Below are 25,978 nucleotides of genomic sequence, written 5' to 3' on the forward strand. Positions count from 1 at the left end.
GAAAAGGGTCACAAGCTGCGAGGCTGCGGGCAAGAAGTACACTCCCCGCCAGACGAAATCGGGAACCTGACCTACGCGCAGCGAACCGGTGTTCACAGATGCCGACCACCGTATATTGAGGAAGTAATGAGGGTGGGTGGCAGCGTTGCGTGAGATCCTGATAATATTCAAGAAGTCTTTCAAGCCTACACTTTTCGCACTTGTACGCTGCGGGTCAGGTCGTCTAGGAAGACCAGGTTACCGACGTACTCTTGCCTTTCTGTAAAAGTCGGCGATATACAAGGTCCTGAATGCGCACTCAAATTCGGGCCAGAAAGAGATAAGGAAGAAGCACAGTATGCCTTAAAGTGATTGCGCCAATGGCTCCAGGCCCAGACGGTGTACTCACGGGTTTTCATGTGCCTTTTTTCTTCTATGTCTTGTCAGATGTGATCACAGGTCTCATCAACCTCTATATAAGGGTCTGATGTTGATCTCATTGGTACGGCTTCATTGCGGGGAAACACCACGTGGACAGTTGCATTAACCGACAAAGAACCTAATTATCTCTGCAGCTGACCAATTCATTGTTCTAGATAGGGTAGGACTCATGCACGTTTAATCCCCCCTTCTCCCTCCTCCCTCTCTTTCCCGCTACTGGAGTGCGTATATATTTATGTTCGCAAAAATGAAGGCCTTGTTGGTAGTCAGCGGCTGTCCTTTCTGTCTTTATTGTATCGTTTGTTCGCGCTGTATCCCCGTAATGAAACCTCTTTACGTTCAGCGCTAAAAAACACAGCCCTTTTAATAAGGAAGGATAATTCTATTGCTAAAAAGGGTGCAGTACCACCTGATCTTACATCATGGAGGCCAATTACTTTCCTGAACAGGGACAAGTTGGTAGCTAATCTGCTGGCGCAGCGTTTGCGGCTTTTTTTTATTGGAAGAACTGGTATCACCATTGCAGGAACGTGTAGTGCGAGGGTGTTCCATCTCGTAACACCCGCAATAATTAGAGACATTTTGGCGTGTGCCAAAGATAAGCAAATCTCAGGAGTATTTCATTCTCTTGATCAAAGAAAAACGTTCGACAGAGTCTAACATGGGTATCTATTCTCGTTCTAGCGCCGCTTTGGCTTTCCAGAACAGTATGTGCAGCTTTTTTGAAATGCTGTACCTGGATTTGAGTAGCTGTTTTTACATGAACAGCGAAGTCACCAGAAGCTTTCTTGTTCAGAAAAGTGTGAGGCAGTGCTGAATATTCTAACGTCTTAACTTTATGCCGTTAGATCCGCTCATTAGGAAAGTGGCGCTCTTTCAGAGCTTAACAGGTTTTTCGATGCCAGGGACCGAAACTGTAAGTATGATTGAGTACAGGGAGAATAGTTCAGTATGTGCGCGCAACTTACCGATGTATCGTGCCTTCCTCGATGTCTGATGAGCACTGTAACCTTTCAGGCGATATATAATATGCGGAGGCCGTTAAAGTGTCGGGCATTTCTTCGAAGAGGGGGACATATCAGTGAAGTCACGGGAAGGGGCACTAAGAAAATATACCCAGGTCATATCAACAGCTTCATAGTTAAGCCTCTCCCTAACCCCGAGAGCTACTGTAATCGAGATGCAAGGCTGTGTTTCTGCCTACTATACAAAGTGTTTCTAATAAGAGTTTACACGAAGTAGTATTTAAAAATAACTAGTTCGAACTATAAGTACGGTTCCTTCGGAGAAATGGCGTCCGCGGTGGTTACCACGTGGTGGTGCGGCGTAATTACTCGCTACTTAACAAAAAATAATTTATTCACTTATAATCTTTTGTTTTCAGTGGGGCTCATCGGAATTGGTAGATTAATGCGAGCTCTCCCTAACTAGCCAACTTTTGAATCTAAAAAGAAAAGCCGTAATCCGAAGAACTGTGGCACGAAGAATTTTGGCTATCAGAGCGCGCGAAAGTGAAACTGCCAAGCTGCAGCGAGCGTAAAGCTAGGCATTTTGAGGAGAAGTTCTGCTTAAGTCAGCCAGCAGCAGACAGCCAGAGCACTGCGCCTCCCTTCTTTTCGCTGTCATTGTTCCTGTCATTTTCCAGCGTTGTGAAGTAGATTTCTTGAGACCTGACGTGTGCAATCCCAGGTAAATTTGGTCTTCTAATTTGGCCTAGTCGGCATTTTTAAGAGCTATCTGTTGAGATGCGCACGCACCGAAGTCTTGATATATATGTCAGTTGTCAGTTAAAAACATTTTATTTGTCCTTAAGCGGTCTTCATGTGCTCCGTGTTCAGTTTGTCCGTGTGTAGTTTTCGCAATAATGAACGCTCAGCAGCTCACCCTGTCTGCCATTTTAATTTTATAAACTGAGCTGCAAACATGTAAGAAACCGAACAAAAGAGTACGGATTTACTCAGTTGTTATAAACTGATTTTTAAGACTGCGCTCGTCTATTCCATTTCCTACCTTGTATAGGAAAGGGAATCTTGTCGCACCGTTCGTATCATTGTAAATAAATCAGTTTATTGCGCCGGAAGTGAACGCTGGAGGTAGCAATGCTGTTCGCCAATTTCACGGCTCACGCAAAAACAAAAGAGCTGGCGTAATCTCCACGGGACTTCCCTTTGTGCCGCTCTCTTTGATTCATGTAGTGTTTACGTCACGTCAGAGGCAGCATAGCTAACAAGAGGTGGCACTATTGTGATTTCAAATTTATTTCATTTTCTCGCTTATAAACGCTGTTTTCGCTTCAAAGGTGAATTCGTTATTATGTACGTATACTTTTTCAATACAACCCCACATAATATTTTCCTTTAGTGGCTCTGTATTTTTCGACGAATGCTCCTGAATTAATTAAAAGTAGGAGCTATTTGCGTTTGGGGGAAGTGGGTTACAAGGGAAGTGCATGTTTTGAATGCATTTTGCTTTCTTGAAACGTTAATAAAGAACTTCGACCAGGTCTAAAGAATTCTTTATTTTCAGTAGTCACGGCCCGTAGTCATGAAAGGCACCGTGGGTTCACCAAGTGATTCGAAAGTCGTTACTACAGGAACAATAACGGGGCTGATTGAATCGCCAAACAATGGTTTTTTCTCTGGAGGCAGCCTCCACCACCAGGGCTTCACTGTAAAAGAAAATAAGCTTACGTGTAACCAAAATTTTAGATAATGCGACAGTAATGCAATGTTGTTAAATTCTATTCTCACCGTTTGAAGAATTTCAGCTGACCTCGGTACGGTTGATTTCTTTAAAATTCGGAGCCTAGTGAACTCCAGTAGCAGCGTTCGGGAACTATCTTGGATGATTTGTTTTTGTCTTATCCCCATCGTATGCTTTCGCATATCATACAGAGAGAGGAAACGCTGGCTTTTTATGCTTTAGGCTTAATTTCCCGAGTCGGTGTAGGTTAGAATAAATCCTGAGCAAGCCATTTTCTTATGTGCTCAAGAATTACGCGTTTCACACAACAACCCAGGTCGCTATAGTTACTCATATACATTTCTGAAGATTGCAATGTGTGCGGCGCCTCCGAAAGTACAGTCACGCTTATCCGCAGCAGATATTTGCCCAAACAATTGCAAATTTCTCCAGCAGTATTAAGAAACGTCAATCAATTTGAAGACGAACTGTAAGTTGTCAGAAAAAAAGTTTGCTTATCGTTTTCTTGGGGCTAATGTTTTACAAACTTATTGAACCTCCGTAGAGTTCCTCAAGCAGCACTTCTACAATGTATCGATGTTTAGCTGTTCGTCACGTCTTTTGATTTGACTTAACGAATCTTTATGCCTGTTATTTGTAGCTGCGCACAGCTTTTCCAAACTGAATAGTTTTATAAGCATATATTGATAAATTATTCTGTGGAAACATTTCCAATATCGGACATAGAGATCTTCAATTTGTCCTGACGGTAGCTCCCTGGAGGGAGAAAACACGTTACGACAGTTTCGTTGTAGGTGATAAGGCGAAATGCTTCCACTCAACAGCTCTTGAGGCTAAACAATTTGTGAAGGCACAAAGGAATACTCTCGATTACACATTTGGAGAAGGGTGTCAATATGAACATTGTGGATCTGTCGGGAATAGCGGTGCCCTGCACTCTAAAAACAGGTGTACCCTTTGGGGTGTACATTTGCCTCAGAACAATAATCGCCGTCTGTCTTTCTAACATTTTTCTTATTAAAAACGCGGCACTCACTACATTCTTGTCGAGAATGCTCTGTTACGCTGATAACGCGCGTGTCATTCGTCACTTGGAAGTACCGGGCATGCACGCTAAACAAAGGAAATGCGGGCAAGACAGACGGCGATTATCGTTAATTGCGAGGCAAATATGGACCCCAAAGGGTGCAACTGTTTTAAGAGCACACGCAAACGACAGATGTACTTCTGTGATAATGCTCGTGGCCACGATAATTATCATAGAAGGCAGGCCGTGTTTTACCACCAACAGTATCTCAAATATTGGCCAGAACAACCTAAACTTGTCCGTCTTTGTCGCAGAACAGATGTATTGGCCAGCCGAAAGAAATATCACATCGCAAAGTTGACCATGAACCGCTTCTCGGTGGTCACACTGGCCTATGCTACTTTGATATCTCTGAGAATATAAAAGCAACCATGCTTCCGAAAATGTTAGAGCTCTCGCTCATCTTCGAGCTTTCTTTTTCAAAACATGTCTGGGCTTATTTTATGCTTTGCTTTGTTAGTGCACTATACACTAGATCACGCGGCTTAGTAACAAGCGACATTTTGCGGGTGCGAAGCAAGGTAATAGGGATTGGGAGAGATATTGCTCTTAGAAGTAGTCCGGCGTGTGTGCGTTGGGGCAGTTGTTCTCGTGCGGCATTTTTTTTTCTTTTTGTACCCTACTGTTCGCTTTTTAAATGACATATTGAAAGTTTTGCCAACAATTTTAAAGATAGGTCAGATATGCTCAACCGTGAACACCCAGTCGAACAAAAATTGGGCAGTTATACGAGGTGTCGAGATAGAATACGCTTTACTTGTCTAGTGCTTGAATCTGAACAAAGTAATTAAGTGTTGCTCAAATTTCGTTACAGTTTCTTGGAACGTTTTTGCACTTCACCTAATGAGCGTAATAAACATTTCTTTTTTGACGTATTCTGATTACAAACTGTATTTCACAAAGCGACAAAGGAACAACTACGTGCTCAGTGGTCACTTGTGGCTTTGAAGTAAATTGACTCACAAATGATGCCAGCAAGACGAGCACACGAAGCTAAAAGCTGGATGTGATCAAGAATGGGCGAACAACACATGTCGCTGGAGATATTTCTATAAGTCGACTTCAACACAGGTTGAACTCTGTGGATACCTTGGCTCCAGCGATATTCGTCGTTCGATCGCGGTCGTCAGTAAGGTGTGTCTTGCAAATTTTATGGCCTAGAATTACATAGCAAGCCCAAAACCAACATATCGATATATTTTGATTGTTCAGAAAGTATTTCACATGATACCGTGAGCAGTCAGACTTGTGCATGCTGTAGCTCAAAGACAGCGAAGTCTTGACCATCATTTATATTCTCAAACACGTATACCACCTAGGTCCTCCAGCAAGAATCGACTAATGATACACTGAATCTCTGACCTAACTTTCTTCTTCTATGCATTTAGAAAGTTGGTGCATTCGCACGATTTCGTCCAACGTAACGTTGCTCGCTCTTCACTGGCCTAACTGAGGGTATTTTTGCGACGAGCTCATTTGTTTAATTGTACTTGTGGGCCACCTGTAATATTACTATGCACATATAAAAAAGATAATTCCTCTATTTTTCAAAACTGAAATGTTCTTAAACTCTATATCGGCAAACCAATTTCTTTGCGTACATAAGGATTCTGGAGCATAGAGTTCAACAACTTTTGCCTAGCGCCCACTACCACAAGACGTGTCAAGTTAGTTAGTTAAATGGGGTTTAATGGCGCAAAAGCAGCTAAGGCTATGCTGCGCCAAACACGAGGTGTTTTAAAATCTAGTTTGTGAAGGAAAAGGCTGGGTTAGTAATCTATATTTTATATAAGAATCCAGTGTCGTGTAGAAATTTACGGACGTCACATAATGGGACTAGCGCATCATCACCTAAAATCAGAGCAGGGTGTAAAGGTATGTGTAGTTGATATAATTTGTGCAAAAGTGTTCGTCTGTGTGTTTCAATCTGCGTACATGTGAGTAATATGTGCATAACTGTTAGTGCTTGTTGACATTTCTCGCATGTTGGTGTGTCTTCTTTCGTAAGTAAGTAATTGTGTGTGAGGTGTGTGTGCCCAATGCGTAGCCGGCATAAAACTACTTCGATGAACCGCTCTTGATGATAACACGACTTCCACTCGCCAACTATGGGTTTCGTGAGATGTAGCTTGTTGTCAGCACAACGGTCCCATTCGCGTTGCCATTTTACCGTGAAGGCTTTTCTAATTGCACGGATGCTGTCATTATATGGGAATGCCGTGTTTGTAATATCTTTGTGCGCTGCCATCAATGCACATCTATCAGCTGCTTCGTTACCTGGTATCCCAACATGGCTTGGGACCCAGCAGAAACGAATTGACCTCCCGTATTCGTTAAGCACCAACATGTTTAAAATGTCTCCTATCAGGGGTTCACACTCAGATTTCATATGTAGAGCCTTCAGTGTACTTAAGGAATCCGTGTATATGACTGTGTTTTTGTGCTTGCCAGTGATAATCTTTTTAACTGCAACCCATACAGCATAAACTTCAGCAGTGAAAATAGAAGCATGTATTGGTAGACGGACACTTGTTTCCCAATTTTCTGTTACGGCCCCTACACCCACGTGTTCTTTTGTTTTGGAGCCATCCGTGTAGAATTCCATGTGATTTTGATACTTGTCTTGAAGAGCACGGAATTCTTGCATGATGTGTTCGTGTGGAGTGTTTTTTTTCTTTAAATGTGTTAATGTCCAGTCGCACAACTGCGTGAAATTGTACCATGGGGCCAACCGTTGTGGTTTCTTGGCGACCTGGAGGACTTCGTGGGGGATGTCATAATCGTGACAGTATTTCTCATACCGCAGGAGAAGTGGCCTAATCATGTTCGGTTTATTTGTGTAGTGTAAGCGTGAGTTGCACTGTGTGAGGATGTTGTAGCATATGTGTTGCGGTGATGACTGAATTCTGAGTAGGTAAGAGAATGTTAATAATGCTCTGCGCTGCTGTAATGAGGGTTCATTACACTCAACATATAAACTTTGAATGGGTGACGTTCTGTAGGCACCGCTTGCCAGTCGCAATCCAAGGTTATGTACTGGATCAAGGAGTTGGACGTAGGACTGCCTGGCTGAGCCGTAAACCACGGAGCCGTAGTCTAAAAGGCTACGCACAAGAGAACGGTAAATACGTAAAAGACAGGTTCGGTCGGAACCCCAGTGCTTATGAGACAGAACTTTTAGGATATTCAATGCTTTATTTGCCTTAATTTTTAGTGTTTTAATGTGGGCTAGGAAGTTTAGTTTTTTATAAAAGATTACTCCCAAGAATTTACATTCCTGTTTTACCGGCAGTGCGACATCATTCAATTTTAGAAGCGGGTCTGAGTACAATCCTTGTTTTTGCGAGAATAGCACTGTAACGGTTTTTTGAGTAGAGAAGCGGAAGCCATTTTTCTCAGCCCACTCGGTTAGTTTATTAATTGTTATCTGGAGCTGTCTTTCACATGTTTGTAAGTTTGAGGCGCGGCACGCTATTTGCAGATCGTCCACATATATGGAGTGCATAACAGAGGGGGGGATGACTTTGTTAACAGAGTTCATTTTTACTATGAAGAGTGTTGTACTTAGTACGCATCCTTGTTGCACTCCATTTTCCTGGATGAATATACGTGACAGCGCCGTTCCTAAACGCACCTGGAATGTTCGCTCCGACATGAAGTCGGCTAGACATTTTAGCATTCTACCTCGGATTCCTAAATCTGCTAAGTCCCTTAAGATGCCAAACCTCCATGTTGTGTCGTAGGCCTTTTCTAAATCAAAGAAAACAGTGAGACAATTTTGTTTGTGTAGAAAGGCCTCACGTATCTCGTCTTCTAGCCGTACTAGGTGATCTGTTGTGGAGCAACCTTTCTTGTATCCACATTGATGGTTATCTAGTATGTTCTCTGTTTCAAGGATGTATGTCAGTCTTATGTTGATGATGGCTTCATAGGACTTTGCAAGACAACTTGTGAGTGCTATGGGTCTATAACTGGTTGCTGTTGTGGGAGGTTTTCCAGCTTTCAAGAACGGGATTATGATAGCTTTCTTCCACTCTTTCGGCATTTTTCCCGTTTCCCAGATTTTATTAAAAAAACGAAGCAAGGTTTCAACTGCATTAGGAGATAGATGAGCGAGCATCGCGTAATGTACTCTGTCCGGACCAGGTGCTGTTTTTTTGTCAGTTGTTAGTACTCTATTGATTTCCGGTAGTGTTAAAGCGGCATTATAGGGTCTTTCTGAACTTCCTGTGGTCGGAAGCTTTAGTTTTTCTGCTAATTGCTTATGTTTTAGAAATGCAGCTGAATAGTTTACCGAGCTTGATATAGTATGGAAGTGTTGTCCTAATATGTCTGCTTGTTCGTCTATATTTGTTTGCGTGCCTGGAGGTGATAGTATAGGGATAGTGTAAGGTGCGTAGTCGCCTCTAAACTTACGAACCTGATCCCACATTCGTTTGGACGTTATTGAACTATTTATAGACGAGACATAATTTTTCCAGGACTGTATTTCGGCTTGTCTGCGTGTGTACCTGGCTTTCGCTTTTGCTTTTTTGAAGGAGAGTAGATTGTCTTGTGTTGGGTATCGCCGAAAGATACCCCACTCTTTGTTTTGTAGTTTTTTTGTTTGTGTACATTCCTTCGTCCACCAGGGTTTCAGGTTTTTTCTTAATAAGCCAGAGGATTGTGGGATTGTTTCTGCTGCTGCAGCAAGTATGCAGGCGGTGATCTTATCATTCATTTCATCTATGGTTAGCTCATCTGATATGTTATCCAGACTCGCCTTTTCAGTAAAGAGAGGCCAGTCTGCTAGGTGGAGTTTCCAACGGGGTGGTCTTAATGGTATGGTAGGAGAAGGAGATTTTCTTTTAATAATAGCAGGCATATGGTCACTACCATAGGGGTTGTCAATAACACTCCATTGAAAATCGTCAAAGAGAGATGGAGAGCATAGTGCCAGATCTAAGCAACTCATAGCGCCTGTGCTTGGGGAGTAGTAAGTTGCCGCACCGGTGTTTAAAAGGCATATGTTATTTGTTAGGATAAAATCTTCAAGCGTTTGACCCCTGGTGTCAGTTGTTTGACTACGCCACAACGTGTTATGTGAATTAAAATCACCGGCTAATAAAAATGGTTCGGGTAGCTGGTTTAAAATTAACTCTAGGTCTCTTACGGTAAAATGTAAATGCGGCGGAATGTATACTGAACAAATGGTGATGGTTTTGTGAGCTAAAACGGTGACAGCAACGGCTTCTATGTGAGTGTTAATGGGAACTTCTCTGGCTGCTATACCACCTGGCAGGACAATGGCTACACCACCTGACAGCCGGTTCGCCTGAGTACGGTCACGCCGTAAAACAGTGAAACCTTTCAAAATGTTTTTGTGTTTTTCGCCTAGGTTTGTTTCCTGTAAACACAGGGCGACAGGAGAGAAGTTTATTAATATGTCTTTAATGTCACCTAAGTTGTGTAAAAGCCCTCTACAATTCCAGTGGATAATAAAAGCCATTTTAAAATGGAAAGATAAGAAATAGCATTACGGAAAAATTAAGAGGTGTGGTATAGGTGACATGAATTAAAAAGGCTAATGCAAATGAGCGATAACCTTTAGGTTAACGCTTTCTTATTTTGAGTTGTTATTGGGATTTTGTCCCTCTTACCGCGCTCGAGAGAGCGCTTATCCTTCGGTGTCAATGACACCGGAGTTTTTGTTTCGACCTCCATCGCTCTCTCTGAGGCGCTGGAGGACCGAGAGTTAGGCGCCGAGACACGTGCCTCGGGCCTTGGGGTTCGTTTGATTTAAGGCCCTGCGGGGCTGGTGTCTGCAGGGCCGTCGAAGAGGGTGGAGCAGTACTGACTGCTTCCACCACGGGGGCGGGAGGAGTCACTACGGCACCACTGCGCGTGGGCTCGGAGGACTCCGGAGGCCTCTGTGACGCTGCCCCCGCCTGCATCACTTCGGCATAACTTCTTCGGGGAAGGTACGACAGTCTTTTTCTGGCTTCGAAGAACGAGATTTTTTCTTTAACAGTTAGCGCAATGACTTCTTTTTCTTTTTTCCAGCAAGGGCAGGACCGCGAATAAGCGGGGTGATCTCCCTTGCAGTTAACACAATGTGGCGAAGAAGTGCAATTCTCTGATTGGTGGTCGTTGGAGCTGCATTTAGCACAAGTTGTTTGTCCTCGGCATGCATGTGAAGCATGTCCAAATCTTTGGCACTTAAAACACCGTCTGGGATTTGGGATATACGGTCTCACATTGACTTTGACATAACCTGCATCGAGTGAAGTCGGCATTACGCTTGTTCCGAAGGTGAGTATAACATGTTTGGTGGGGATTTCTTGATCGTTTCTTCGGATTACTATTCTTTGTACTTTGGTGACATTTTGTTCCTGGAAACCTACCAGCAGTTCCTCGTCGCTTAAACCAATGAAGTCTTCTTCAGATATTACTCCCGTACTTGTATTAAGTGTTCTGTGGGCTGAAACAGTCACTGTCGCTTCGCCAATACTGGTAAGTTCAGAGAGCTTATCTGCTTGATCTTTGTTATTCAGTTCTAGGAGGAGGTCCCCGCTAGACATTTTGGATGCTTTGTATGTAGGTCCTATTTTGTCTTTCAGACACTTCGCTACCAGGAAAGGAGAGAGTTTCCTTACCGGAACGTTGCTTTCACTATGCACTACATAGTACTTTGGAAATGTTGGGGCGTTGCTTTGAAAGGAAAATTGAAATGGTACTTCGGTGCGGCATCTCTTCAGACGCCGATCATAAACAACAGAGGCTTGCGCTGCCATAGGAAAATGTGTATGTTCGGCAACAGCGCCGACCGCCCACCACGGAGCCCAACGAGGGGACGCGGCACAGCTTGTGTACAAGCCTGCACGACGCCAGCCGTACGCCATCACTATAACCCAATATGGTGTACCCAAGGTAGGATATCCACACAAGGTTAACCCTTGCCGCCGTGGAGAAAGGAAGTAATTGGAAGAGAGAAGAAGACAGGAAAGATGTAGAGTTAGAGATAAAGACGAAGGTTTGAGAAGAAAGAGACAGGAAAAGGCGACTACCGGTTTCCCCCGGGTGGGTCAGTCCGGGGGTGCCGTCTACGTGAAGCAGAGGCCAAAGAGGCGTGTTGCCTCCGCCGGGGGGCCTTAAAGGTCCGAACACCCGGCATCGGCTCAACCCCCAGGATCCCCCTTTCCCCGGACACGGCTAAGCCGCGCACGGCTACACGCGGGAGGGTCCAACCCTCGTGTGCTCGGGTCCGTGGTGTCGCAACACACCAAACGCCTGCTTGCGCAGACGCCCCTGCGGGGACAAGACGTTTCAACAACTTTGGCCCACTACCACTACAACTTTTGCCCACTACCAGGAGATATTCAAGGTTTTATGCAAGCTTTCAATAATGTGTATTCTACGAACCAAAACGCATCATTGAACCTTACGAACACTAATGGCTCGACAAGGCGGCTGTTGGATCGTGTTTTGCGGAACGATTTGCTATTGCATATGCTATTATCTGGATGCGATTAATATTACTGAACAAAATTCAGGGCCAAGGCCGTTTCTATACTTTGTCTTAGCAGCTAGATTTTATTGTATGAATGTGTTTGCCATAGAGAAAAATACTGTTCACGCAGAACTAACGGATGATTTTATTATGTTCGAGTGTTGCGAGGATGAACATTTAGAGGAACATAAAGCGAGTACAGGCAAAAACAAAAACTGAAACGGAAAAGTTTGAGCAAATGGCTTCAACCAAATAGTTTGGACAACTGCACTCACGAGTACGTCTGCGTTAGCCGTGTTGTACGCACATTCTTCGCGGGTCCACCTGAGACTATTAGGCCTGCTTAATAGCAATGTTTGGGTACGGGCTAGTTGGTATTTCATTGTTTCAAACATCACTTATAGCGCATACAAGGACAAGAGACCAAAAGAACGACGAAGACAAGCGCTTGTCTTCGTCGTTCTTTTGGTCCCTTGTCCTTGTATGCACTGTGTGATGTTTGGAACTGTTTAGTAGCACTGACTTCATGGTGACACAGTGTAAGTGCAAGAAGGACACCATAAAATTTCGCGAACTTACTAGGCTAAAATAATTTAAACGCATCACCATTTCGGTGGGGCAAAAAGGAAGTCACTGTGGTGTTTATGCGTAATGTCGGTGCGCGTCAGCTTAGTGTTTTCACGTAGCAGCACTGCATCTATTTGAGAACATTGTTAAAATTTTATATTCTCCATAGCTGTGCTGTCAGAATGTGACTGTTTCAGTAGAGCAAAAGTATAACAAATGCAGATGCATTTTTCTACTGGTTACGCTTGGAATATTCTATAGAAAATATATTTAAGAGTTTTTACATAGGCTATCGAAGAAAGAAGCGCCCATTTTTGACGATGTGACAATATTTTCAGATTATTCACGTTACACCAGCGTCACCGCGTTAAAGAATAAAGCTGACTTGGACAACTTAGCACTTCGCCGTAAAATTTCTCGCCTAACACTTTTCCATAAGCTTTATCACCATCCATCACTTCACGATGATTTCATTCAGTCACCAACAGTTATTTTTCCACGCCGTGACCATCCATACAAAGTCAAACGCATTAACTGCCAGTCATCCCATTATGCATCTTCGTTCTTACCACGCACAATAACTGAATGGAACGCCTTACCATCAGTCATTGCCACGGAACCAGACTTGACTAAGTTTCAACATTTAATTCGCTCACGACTTGTCGACTAATCGTATTATTATTCTTTTTTGGGACTTTTACAGTGTTTTTCGATATTTGTTGGTGTTTTTAGTGCAGTTGCCTTATGTTCTCCTAATATGTACTAATGTTTTCTCTGTAATAATTGTGACCTAATTATCTTGTATGTTAACTATGTTTCACTGTATTATTACTTCTGTTAACCTCTCTTGTTTTTAGTATGTACAAACTACAACCAGTGCTTGTGATTGACCCCCCCCCCCATGTAATACCCTCGTAATGAGGGCCTTTGGGGGTATTTTGAATAAATAAATAAATAGATGTCTAGTAGAAACTACTTTGATTGGCGATTAGCGTGACTTTCGAATTATGCGAGCCTAATAATTAGTCAACAAAATGGCTTTGTGATGTAATTGCGATACCACGTATATATAAGTGATGACAAGCCCATTCATTAATGTAATAGCAGTTTACCGCTTTACGACCAGCATAAACAAATAATAGTAGTCTACTTATTGAGATAAGCGCGGGTATCCATTCTACGGCCGAATTACAGGTGTATTGAAGAAAATATTTTTCTTAATTCTATATCAAAAGATTTTTCAATACCTAGGGATCATTATTATTTCGCCTGGGACGTACTAGAAATAATTTGTAATTGGTAACTTACCTCGGCATTTTTTAGAGCGGAGATCATAGACGTACACTCTACTTTTCCAGTAACCACACCCTGTGAAGACCATGAGGTCGTGGGTTTTTCCGAAAAAGTCCCGACGGGAAGACGCCCAACTTTTCTTGCAGAGCGACATATGAAGAAGCCAATAACGGCAGCCGAGAATCCTGATGGGAGGCGTTGGTGCAGAAACTGCAGGTACCATAAATGAGACATTCTATTCGTTTACCCCCAGCATAGCATGAATAATTCAATCTTCATGCAGTCAGTTGAGTGTTGTGTCAATAAGCAATAGTACAACCCGCGAGCTAGAAGTCAAGCAAGGAAGTATAGCTGGTAAGCTGGGTAACATGTCTTGTGAGAGAAAGAGAGACTCGTCATATTTTCAGTGCATTCTCGGCATGTAAGCACAAAGAGACAGGAGTCAGTCACCCCCTGGTTGCGGGTACAAATAAAGTGAATGTCAACTATTTTTCACAAACCTCCACATTGCTGTAGGACAGTCATGCAAACGAGCGAACATGACGGACAGAAAAAGCAAGACGGCACTAAAAGAACAGCAACGACATGACATCATCGTGAGGACCACATGCTTCGAAATGCGAAAGAGAGGCAAAAATTTGTGGGGCTGTTACACAGAGAGTTGCTCCACAGTAATTACAACCGTCTTCACAAATGGTTCGCAGAAATGTTTCCGGAAGTTCTCAACAGCTTCACTTTCTCTTTGTGAATTCCTTGAGCATTCTGGGGCTCCTTGTGACAATGAGTTTCAGATATCGCACATTTACTTAGATTTTAGGTGCGTAGGCGCTGTTGCCTTCCTTTTGCCCAATCGCCTGCGTTTTGAGCTCACGTCCAGCGCAACCGCTTGACCCAACCAGCATTTGTTGGACTAGGCCTTCACTGCTGAACTCACGTCACAGTGACATGAGATCTAGTACTGTGCCAGAGACGACAATGCGGACGTACACGCTCTGGAAGAAGAAATTATCAGGTTTGGCGTACCAATAACACGATATCAGGGTAAATGAGAAGGATTGATAGACTATGGAAACTTTTTTACCATTTGAGCTTCTTTACCGTGCCCTCACCTATGTTTCTTTTACTTTGCACTTCACCTCTATCGAAATGCGGCTGGCGTGTCCGGGACCGAATCCGTTACCTCGAGCTCACCCGTCAAACGCCTCAGTCACTAAGCTACCGCTACGGATGTTTACGTGCCCTCTCTACGACCACGCATCGCATTGAACTCGATGTATCTGAGTAACCTCTCTCCCTAAAATTAAAAAAGACACTTATAGCAGTTTGATCAACATTAAAATGCCAAGATTATGAACACTAATGAATCAAATGGCCGAATATTTACGGGATCCATGTAGCATTGACGTGAAATTAAAAAGAAATTGCACGAAATGCTTCTAATAATATAGAGTTGCAAGACAAATACGATTAGAGAAACCAGGTAGAGCGCCACGACCTATGCGGCTCTTCATACTACAGTCATTAGGGCTTCTAGAGTTAGGAAAATAATGTTAGGTTCACATACCTCGTGGACACGTTATCTCGCATTCTTCTTTACTGGAAAAGCTGTTTGTCTGTTGATAACAGGCAAGGTCCTGCTCACATTGGTTAGCGCTTGGTATAAAGCTCCACTGCAGCAGCAAGGTGTCGCATCCTTCTATCGTCGGAGGTTGAAGACACCGCGAACTTCTTGGCACAGCATCTGCGAAGTAAAATATTAAGGAGAAACTAAAGCAAGGAGAAAGTGCTCGGTAAAGGGAGAAATATTGGGAAAAATAAAAAATAATGAGGAAAAAATCACAGTTCCACCGGATGGGAGAAGCACCGATGGCGATAGTAAGTTAGTAGATAGCTGAACGAAGCAAGGATAGTAGTGTTAGCGGCCGTATAAACTTGTAAGCATTCGCTTACTAACTAAATTAACAATGGTGGAATATGTAAACGTGATTCAATGAGGACGTAGAAAGAAGTAGACACACAGTGTCTCGCTCACCCATTCTATCATGGGTTCAAAAAAAAAACTAGCCCGTCAACCAGTTTTAACTAAATTACACACAGGTAAATATGAGCACACATCGCTCGATGACAGCGAAAACTGTCTATGAAAACGCTGGAGTTGGGAATAGCGGCAGCAGCCGCGAGCCGCTTGACCTCGGTGCATCTCCGTGCTCCATTCACACTGCAAAATATGGAGCGGTAGAGGGCAGACGTGTGAATCAGTAGGCTGCATAAATAGTCCCCGATATCCGTAGGAATGGAAGGAATCTGCGTAGCCGAGTTCACACACGACCTCTACATATTGACTGCCTCTGTTGCCGGCCCTTCGCGATGCACGGCCTTCTTCGAGGATAAAAAACTCAGTCATGCACCAGCGCTGTAACGCTAACCTCCAAAGAACTTCAACCTCGGAACGCCGGCAAGTGAACGCCGGCAAGTGGAACGCCGGCAAGTGGAACGCCGGCAAAACGGTTTGTTGCGCGCTGTCGCCGCAATGGAGGCTCGCGTCCTAAAATACTTCTTTCTAATCGGTTTTACAATTGTTTCTAATTCAGAAGCGGTGCGGTTTATATCTTACCAACTCAACCATGAAACTTGTTTTCCAATCGGCACTGACGTCGATGAAGACGTTAGATGTCCATTACCGAATACTCCGATGGACTCGTAGAATACGACTCGTAATAAGTGACTGTTCAACTGTTTTTGGAACTTGGTAATTATAACTGGATCCACACGCTCCCACTTGGTAGCACACAGCAGCGCATGCGATTGCGATTCCACTATTTTTACAGCACTACCACTGTGGCTAGGCATCGTAATAAGACATCGCGCAAAAGTATGGACGCGTCAAGCATCATAAGAAAAAGAAGCTGATCATGTTACTTAAGCGTATCATCTTAAGATAATCATGTTAACCGTATCTGTATTAATTCTACTAAGTTAGCATGAAGTACGCAAGTCAGTTGTTGGAAAAATGCGCCGCGGTAATTCAATTGGCAAGACCATCGTATGCGATTTCCGAAGACGTGGGTTTGTGCCCTACCTGCGCTCAGTTGTTTTTTCATCCCCTTTCATTTGCATTAATTTATTATTTCTTTAATTCAATTAATCAGTACAATTTATTTACCCTATGCTGTCCCTGGTGTCTTTGTTTGTTGGCTTCCCATGATATAACTACAGAAGGTCAGCCATAGAAACGCACAGACACACAAATATATATATATATATATATATATATATATACAGGGCTGTCGCTTACTTGGTCGCCCAAACCATCACTTGCGAGCTCCACCGCATATGCACCAGAACTAGCGTGAGCATAATTTATGCTTATTTTTGTTGCATATAATCAGATCAGCACTGCTTATATTTGTTTTGCCAGTGGCAGTTAGTAATAAGGAAAATATGAATTATAATTGCTATCTCAACGTCATTTTGTCCCTAGCTGCTGCTGCAAGCTATCCAGATACGAAACAAGATACGTCTAAGTGCAATGTATAAGGCTAGCTTTAGCGATTTCTAAATGTCGCCTAGCTGTTGCTATGTGAAGTAATTTGACTTCACGTTTCATCACCGGCAACGTGGCGTAGAATTCAAAGGAAGAATTCGGGGTGTGTGGCTGATAGCGCAATTTGCGCCACGTGTTACTGGGAGTGCTGGGATCACGTGACAGATGCGCTGACGTCTTTCCAACTGCGGTGTCGAAAACGCATTTGCTCAATATATTAGACATTCATTTCTTTTTTTTCCTTGCTGGACCGCATACGACCAAAGAACTTTTATTCCAGACTTGTAGTCTACCTTTTCCTTCGCTTTTCAGTACTGCTACCTTGTCCGTAGCCCGAGACCAAATATAGCGAAATGAAATCAAAATAAAATGCAATATGCTCAGCGTCTGTGTGCTTCATAATTGTTTTCACCCAGGTGCCCCTTGCCCACCCCTCTCGACATAGCAGCTGCTCGAGCCATGTGGTATACACAAAGGTAGCCGACACCTGTGCGCCCATCGAGTGGACGGTTTTGTGTGGAGTGTGTTTTTCGGGAGGCGATGCACGGATTTCTCTCGCTTTCCCTGTTTTGTTGCGCCAATAGCTGCCTTAGCAACCTAACAATGAGCCCATAGCAACACAGTGCTTGCAGCTCTCGAAGAATGCGATCGTTGGAGGATCGCTTTGATCATGGAGAAGTTGGGGAAAAAATGTATTTTTTTGTTGAATGTGTTGACGCAGATAATCTGGTCGAGGTTGACACCACTTGCTTTAACCAAACACGGCCCTGCGACAAGTCTAAAGTTTGTTTAAACGATTTCGGCATACAAGGATCCCAGTGATTTTGGAAATATTGATTGGGAAACAACGAATGAAATTATAAAGTAGAAGAAAAAGCTCACACGTTTTTCGTATCAACGCTGTTTTCACAGCTTTTTCTGGCCAGCGTGCGAACACCTGCATTTCGCTCCCGCAAGAGGGACGCTTACAACGTATACATTTTCGAAAATGTGGCAGAACTCACCTCAAGAGGGCTGTCCATGGTAATATGATTAACATTCGAGCAATATAGAGACACACATTTTATATAAAGTCATGTATATTCGACAACTCTAGCGGTCATTCTGAGACTTTCGGTGTTTCGGCATATATGCGACATAGCCCGGTATTGGACAGTGTATGAGGACAAAGGGATGACGAGTGTATGACGACGATAGCACGTTAAAGCCTGTGTGACGACGACAGAATGGCAACGGGTAGATCACAGTGACTGTTTGACACCAGCACAATGAGGACGATAGCACGACATCATCATCATCATCATCATCATCATCATCATCATCATCATTATCATCATCATCATCATACAGGTTTCTGCCCTGCAGGTGTGTACTGGTAAGACATAGCTGTTATACACTTTTCTCTTGAGGAGTAATGGTAACCTGCTGTTCATGGTGTGACAATGCCTACCAAACGCAGCTTAGCCCACGACACAACATGGCACGACAATCATGGTGCAAATCATGAATGAATGACTGCAGCAGGATTACGGCTGAACGACGAAAAGGATTGATATCGGCGGAATCACGAAGGGACGGCACGACGACAGTGCAATGACGCTACTGAACTGATGACGACGGTAAGATGACAATTTTGACGAAGGCGGCATGACGAAGATGGGGTGACGACGACGGCAAGACGAGAATCAGATGACGACGTTAGTACGATGACGACAGAATGACCACGAGGGCATGAAGGGAATGGCATGACAACGAATGTATGACGTCGGCTCTATAACAACGGCGCGATGATGACGCTGACGTGAGTATGGGATATTACGAAGAGTGTGTGACGACAGCGACGTGACGACAACTGCGTCGCCAAATATGTATAACGACGATTGCGTGGCGACGTTGCATGACGAGAGTCGGACGACGAAGCTGGAGTGACGGTTATGGAACCATCACGACAGCACAGCAATGGCGGTGTGACAGCGAATTCATTATGACAGTACGACGACGATGGTGTGGCGATGACGGCATGACGAGACTAAGGTGGTAAATCTAGAATGACGACGATGCAACAGCCACGACGGCATCACAACCACAAGCGCATACCTAGTGGCCCAAGCTATCAGACAAGTTGGCCCACTTTGCCAGTGTAGAAAGTGTGACGAGGACAGCAAGGTCAGTCAATATTACAAAACTGGAATGATGACAATCAATTGACCGCAACGGCATCACGAGCACATACTTGGTGGCCTAAGGTAGTAGACAACTTGGCTCACTGTTTCGGGGAAAGAGGTTACATAGCTAGATAGATAGATAGATAGATAGATAGATAGATAGATAGATAGATAGATAGGTAGATAGATAGGTAGATAGATAGATATATAGATAGATAGATAGATAGATAGATAGATAGATAGATAGATAGATAGATAGATAGATAGATAGATAGATAGAGATATAGATAGATAGATAGATAGATTAAAAACTGTTCGAGTTTGCAAACGATAGTAATTGAATTTGAAGACTTGGCGGCTGCATTGCTGGAATTTCAATCGTATTACCACCGACAGTCATCATGAGATTTCTGCCGTAATATTTCTGTCCAGGAGGATTTTAGTCCGACTGGGTCTCGCTACGAGAACGAACGCTATGAGAAGGCCATTGCACGCAGAAAATTAAGGAAAGGCGGTGCCTACAAGGAAGACATGTCTCTCGGAAACCAACACGTACATTAGACTTGTTCTCTCAAGAACTTTTTCCATACCTTGCAGCTTACTGCTTGCTGCACTTAATATTGGTCTCACTGAATGGATACAACTTTATTGTACGTTCAGCAAGGTTTAGCGCGACCTGGCCTTAGGTCTCCCACGAGGGAACGTCAAGGCCCTGCCTCAAAGCCGCCTGACAGGCTTGCTGGACTGCCCACGTCTGGATGCTGAGGTCTTAGCTGCGCAGAGCGGTGGCCAAACCTCGACGACAGAGTCTCCCGCTCAACTGCCATCCTTCCTATAACTACGTTGCACTCCCACAGCATGTGTTTTAGTGTTGCTCGTCCTTTCCGACACAGTTTGCACTTGTCGTCCTGATGCTTATCTGGGAAGATAAGTTTCAGATGGAATGGGTTAGTGAAGATGTTCGTCTGGAGCGTCTCCAGGCGACAGCCTACCTCCGGTTGCATTTGGGACTCGGCGGTGGGTATATCCTTCTGGCGTTTAGACATGCACTGGTTATGTCATTGTATCTGGGGAGCCTGTCCGGCTCTGCGCGAGGAGTGTTCGCTATGGTTCGAGAGGTCTTGCCCTGTACGGCACGGCGGGTCATGTCTCGCGCCGTCCGGGGCGCCGTCTCGTTTAGGTTCGGGAATGCGTCGCCTTCCGTGGTGACGTGCGCAGGCAAACATGCGATCCTCGAGCTCTCGGATTGGGTTATGCGCGCTTTACCCTAGGGCTTCCTTGGAAATTCTACCTTTGGCGTAGTTCTTTGCTGTGGCGTAGAGGTAGAACACCCGCCTCGCGTGCAAGAGGTCCGTGGTTCGAATCCCGGTGCCGCGCAATTTTCCACCGGATTAAAGAAATCCGCGTGTTGATAAAATTGCATAAACAGGTCCGGAGTGTGTCCTGATCCCGGTGACCAGAACCGGTAACGCACTACCTCACCAGAGCAGGATTGGCTACCCTGGTGCAGTACTTGGCCACAACCTCCTATATGAACACAACAATCAAGACCCGGCCCTGAGTCCCCAGCAGCTGCGAAGCAACTGACCACGGCGGCGGTCAGACCTGCGACGCAGCAGAGGGTGCTAAGAATCCCTGGCTCCGGACAGGCCGCCATTGGAACAATGAACCTGGCAACGTTTAACGATAGAACGTTATCTAGTGAGGCGAGTCTAGCAGTTCTATTGGAAAAATTAGAGTTCAGTAAATGGGATATAATAGGGCTCAGTGAAGCTAGGAGGCCAAAAGAAGCATATACAGTGCTAAAAAGCGGGCACGTCCTGTCCTACCGGGGCTTAGCGGAGAGGCGCGAACTAGGAGTCGGATTCCTGATTAATAAGAATATAGCTGGTAACATACAGGAATTCTAGAGCATTAACGAAAGGGTGGCAGGTCTTGTTGTGAAACTTAATAAGAGGTACAAAATAAACGTTGTACAGGTGTAAGCTCCTACATCAAGTCATGATGACCAGGAAGTCGAAAGCTTCTATGAAGACGTGGAATCGGCGATGGGTAGAGTGAAAACAAAATACACTATACTAATGGGCGACTTTAATGCCAAGGTTGGCAAGGAGCAGGCTGGAGAGGAGGCAGTGGGGGAATATGGCATAGGCACTAGGAATAACAGGGGAGAGTTATTAGCAGACATTGCAAAAGAGAATAATATGCGGATAATGAATACCTTCTTCCGAAAGCGCGATAGCCAAAAGTTGACGTGGAGGAGCCCGAATGACAAGGCTAGAATTGAAATAGACTCTATACTCTGCGCTAACCCTGGCGTCATACAAGATGTGGACGTGCTCGGCAAGGTGCGCTGCAGTGAACATACGATGGTAAGAACTGGAATTAGCCAAGACTTGGGGAGGGAACAGAAGAAACTGGTACATAAGAAGCCGATCAATGAGTTGGTGGTAAGAGGGAAAATAGAGGAATTCCGGATCAAGCTACAGAACAGGTATACTGCTTTAACTCAGGAAGAGGAGCTTAGTGTTGAAGCAATGAACGACAATCTTGTGGGCATCATTAAGGAGTGTGCAATAGAAGTCGGTGGTAACTGCGGTAGACAGGATACCAGTAAGCTATCGCAGGAGACGAAAGATCTGATCAAGAAACGCCAATGTATAAAAGCCTCTAACCCTACAGCTAGAATAGAACTGGCAGAACTTTCGAAGCTAATCTACAAGCGTAAGACAGCTGACATAAGGAAGTATAATATGGATAGAATTGAACATGCTCTCAGGAACGGAGGAAGCCTAAAAGCAGTGAAGAAAAAACTAGGAATTGGCAAGAATCAGATGTTTACGTTAAGAGACAAAGCCGGAAATATCATTACTAATATGGATGAGATAGTTCGAGTGGCTGAGGAGTTCTATAGAGATTTATACAGTACCACTGGCACCCACGACGATAATGGAAGAGAGAATAGTCTAGAGGAATTCGAAATCCCACAGGTAACGCCGGAAGAAGTAAAGAAAGCCTTTGGAGCTATGCAAAGGGGGAAGGCAGCTGGGCAGCTGGGGAACGGGTGGATGTCTGATTTTCCCTTTATTCATTACTTCTCTCTACCTTGCGGATTTTGGCAGAACTACTACGTCAAACTCTTGCCTATGTTTCGTGTTGTCGACAGATTCGACTTCGCCCTGCCATCCGTTAGCTGCCTGGTTAGCTCAGATGGTAGAGCGGCTGCCCCGGAAAGGTGGTGGTCCCGGGTTCGAGTCCCGGACCAGGACGAATTTTTCTTGAACTCTGAGGCTTTTCTTTCGAGGAACCCGTATGGGTTTCCTTTGTAGCAATTGCTAGGAACGGGTGGATGTCTGATTTTCCCTTTATTCATAACCAATCTTTATAGATAGCTTTCATTGATTACGAGAAAGCGTTTGATTCAGTCGAAACCTCAGCAGTCATGGAGGCATTGCGGAATCAAGGTGTAGACGAGCCGTATGTAAAAATACTGAAAGATATCTATAGCGGCTCCACAGCCACCGTAGTCCTCCATAAAGAAAGCAACAAAATAACAATAAAGAAAGGCGTCAGGCAGGGAGATACGATCTCTCCAATGCTATTCACAGCATGTTTACAGGATGTATTCAGATACCTTGATTGGGAAGAATTGGGGATAAGAGTTATTGGAGAATACCTTAGTAACTGGTGATTCGCTGATGATATTGCCTTGCTTAGTAACTCAGGAGACCAGCTGCAATGCATGCTCACTGACTTGGAGAGGGAAAGCCGAAGGGTGGGTCTAAAAATTAATTTGCAGGAAACTAAAGTAATGTTTAGCAGTCTCGGAAGAGAAGAGCAGTTTACGATAGGTAGTGAGGCACTGGAAGTGGGAAAGGAATACATCTACTTAGGACAGGTAGTGACTGCGGATCCGGATCATGAGACTGAAATAATCAGAAGAATTAGAATCGGCTGGGGCGCGTTTGGCAGGCATTCTCAGATCATGAACAGCAGGTTGCCATTATCCCTTAAGAGAAAAGTTTATAACAGCTGTGTCTTACCAGTACTCACGTCCGGGGCAGAAACCTGGAGGCTTATGAAAAGGGTTCTACTTAAATTGAGGACGACACAGCGAGCTATGGAAAGAAGAATGATAGGGTTAACGTTAAGGGATAAGAAAAGAGCTGATTGGGTGATGGAACAAACGCGAGTTAATGATATCTTAGTTAAAATGAAGAAAAAGAAATGGGCATGGGCAGGACACATTATAAGGAGGGAAGATAACCGATGGTTATTAAGAGTTACGGAATGGATTCCAAGGGAAGGGAAGCGTAGGAGAGGGCGGCAGAAAGTTAGGTGGGCGGATGAGATTAAGAAGTTTGCAGGGACAACATGGCCACAATTAGTACATGACCGGGGTAGTTGGAGAAGTATGGGAGAGGCCTTTTCCCTGCAGTGGGCGTAACCAGGCTGATGATGATGATGATGCAAGTCAATTAGTAGGGCTACGCATCCCTAATCTGTGAGGGCCAGCACGATCGCTACTTCCTCCGATATTTTCGAGTGTTTCGCGTATATGCTGCATGCGATTCTGATTTTGGAGTCATTGTTTATGACTACGGCGGTGCATTTATAGCTATTCGGATATTCGGCTGCGGCGACAAAGCGCGCGTTTCTCTCCCGGCCAAGTTCTGCGCCGGTTGCACGTTTTTTGGGATGTTTGCCACCATAACGATCCCACGGATTTTGTTGAGGATCAGGATTTTCTCGCCGCGCTGATTGTGGTACGTTGTGCCGAGCTTGTTCATAATGTGGCGTACCGTCGTGCTGGTCGACAGGCGTTCAATCTGCGAGATGCGTTGTGCTTCAGCTATTTCTTTCAGGGTGTTGTGTGTGCCATCTGGGCCAGGAGCTCGGTTCTCATCGATTCCGGGAGGCCCAGGGCTATCTTGAGCTGTTGAGCGTTTTCATCTTGTTCTTTTCCGCGACGTACGAGTTGTGGTAGGCGGCTACGTAGGCAATGTGTGGACAAGGAAAGAGTGGATCAGCTGAATGACGATTTTTTCCTTCGTCCCCGCGTGTCTGTTGCTTATCCTCATTATGAGTCTCGTGGCACTGGTGAGTTTGCCTTCTATCTTCCTCATGGTTTCACCGTTAGCCCTGTCGGCTTTTATGATCATTCCGAGGATTTTGATCTTCTTAGCTTTGGGGATGGCATTTCCGTCTTGTGTGTACAGGCCGATTTCGTCGTACTCCCGGGTTCCCGTGTACCTCATTGGTGGCATGTCTCTGCGCGTGGCCCGGTAAAAGAGTAGTTCGGACTTGCTTGGGGAGCATTTGAGTGCCGTTCCTTGGAGGTACTCTTCGACTCTGTGAATGGCCATTTGTAGTGCGATCTCAGTTTTGCCGTCGCAACCACGGTCCGCCCAGATCGTTATATCGTCCGCGTATAAAGCTTGGTAGTTTGCCGTAGTTTGCTGGCAAGTCCCTACATAACCAGATTGAAAAGGAGCGGAGATATATCTGAGGTGTTGGGGACTGCCTGACTGCCGGACACACTGCACCTCACCCTGGGTCCTTTCTTCGCACTCGAGGTCGACCACCGTGAGGGTGGCTTTGCGATCGTTCAAAAAGTTCCTCACATAGTTGTAGGCCTTTCCGCTAGGTTCAGATTAGAGACTTGTTTCAGGATTGGCTCGTGAGCAACGTTGTCGAATGCTTTCTCCAAGTCTAGCCCTAAGATGGCTCTGGTATTTCTTGTCGTGTCGTCAAGGGCCTAGTTCTTCAGTTGTAGCATGACGTCCTGCATGAACAGGCGGGATCGGAAGCCTATCATGGTGTGGGGGTAGGCCTCCGCCTCTTCTAGATGCGTATTCATATGGTGCAGGAACGCGTGTTCCGAGACCTTATCCACGCCCGACGTGAGAGAGATTGGGCGTAGGTTCTCCAAGCCAGACGACGTTCCGGGGTTGGGTATGAGGACTGACTTGGACCTCTTACACTGCTCAGAAATGCGGCCTTCTTTCCAGCACGTGTTCATATAGCCCGTGAGTTTGTTGGCGGATCTGTCGTCCAGGTTTCTCAGCGTTTTGTTGTTGACGCGGTCCGGCCCTGGGGCTGACTTACCGTTGACTCCTTGGAGTGCCATTTTGATTTCCACCTCAGTAATGTCTTCATATAACCTGCGATTGGGACTGCCAGTGTACCCGCCGTGCTCGACCTTCGGTCGTTGCGGGAGGCATTTGTCGCAGAGGTTCACGACAATTTGCTTTTCGCTCGCCGCCCGTCTCTCTTAGTGCAGAAGTCTCTGCATGCCAGCTCTTTGCTTGGATTTGCTTTCGGTTTCACCGAGCAGGTGTCTCGGCAAATGCCACTGGACGACCTGCTTTTTTCCCTCATGGCGGTTTGTCTATGCTGAATGAAGCTTACAAAATCAATCTTTTAGATTGCAGGGCATTTAGGCTCACGAACGTATACTAAGCATTTTAACAAGGAATACGGTTGAACTTTCTACCATTGTTGAGTGCCCCGCAAGGGAGGGTGTCGTGTCAGTGGCGACCTCCAGTCCATACAATCAAATATATTTTTCTGTATATCCTGGAAGTGGTGACTGACTTTCGCTCTCCTTTTGGCTGATCACTGTGGGCTTTTTATACATTGAATATCCCTCCTATTTTTTACGCTAAATCATCTTTACAGACATTGTTGCCTCTTGAGAACATCATTTT

The 25,978-nt window shown here is 44.8% G+C and overlaps 1 protein-coding gene across 5 annotated transcripts in view; it reads right to left on the minus strand.

Annotated features, from left to right (window-relative positions):
- Positions 1-2,917: 2,917 nt before the first annotated feature.
- Positions 2,918-25,978, minus strand: part of LOC142564818 (uncharacterized) — a 48,193-nt gene continuing 25,132 nt past the window's right edge. For all 5 annotated transcript variants that reach the window (XR_012824684.1, XM_075675989.1, XM_075675986.1 and 2 more), the window contains 3 exons: positions 15,124-15,300; positions 13,575-13,769; positions 2,918-3,088 (listed from right to left, as the gene is read on the minus strand). Coding sequence is in view for 4 of the 5 variants with exons in the window: in XM_075675989.1 (XP_075532104.1) it covers positions 2,943-3,088; positions 13,575-13,769; positions 15,124-15,300 (518 nt within the window). In the remaining variant the exon portion in view is untranslated. The remainder of the gene's footprint in view (positions 3,089-13,574; positions 13,770-15,123; positions 15,301-25,978) is intronic.

This window comes from Dermacentor variabilis, chromosome 11 (genome assembly GCF_050947875.1).
Source record: "Dermacentor variabilis isolate Ectoservices chromosome 11, ASM5094787v1, whole genome shotgun sequence".
NCBI classification, from domain to species: Eukaryota; Metazoa; Arthropoda; class Arachnida; order Ixodida; family Ixodidae; genus Dermacentor; species Dermacentor variabilis.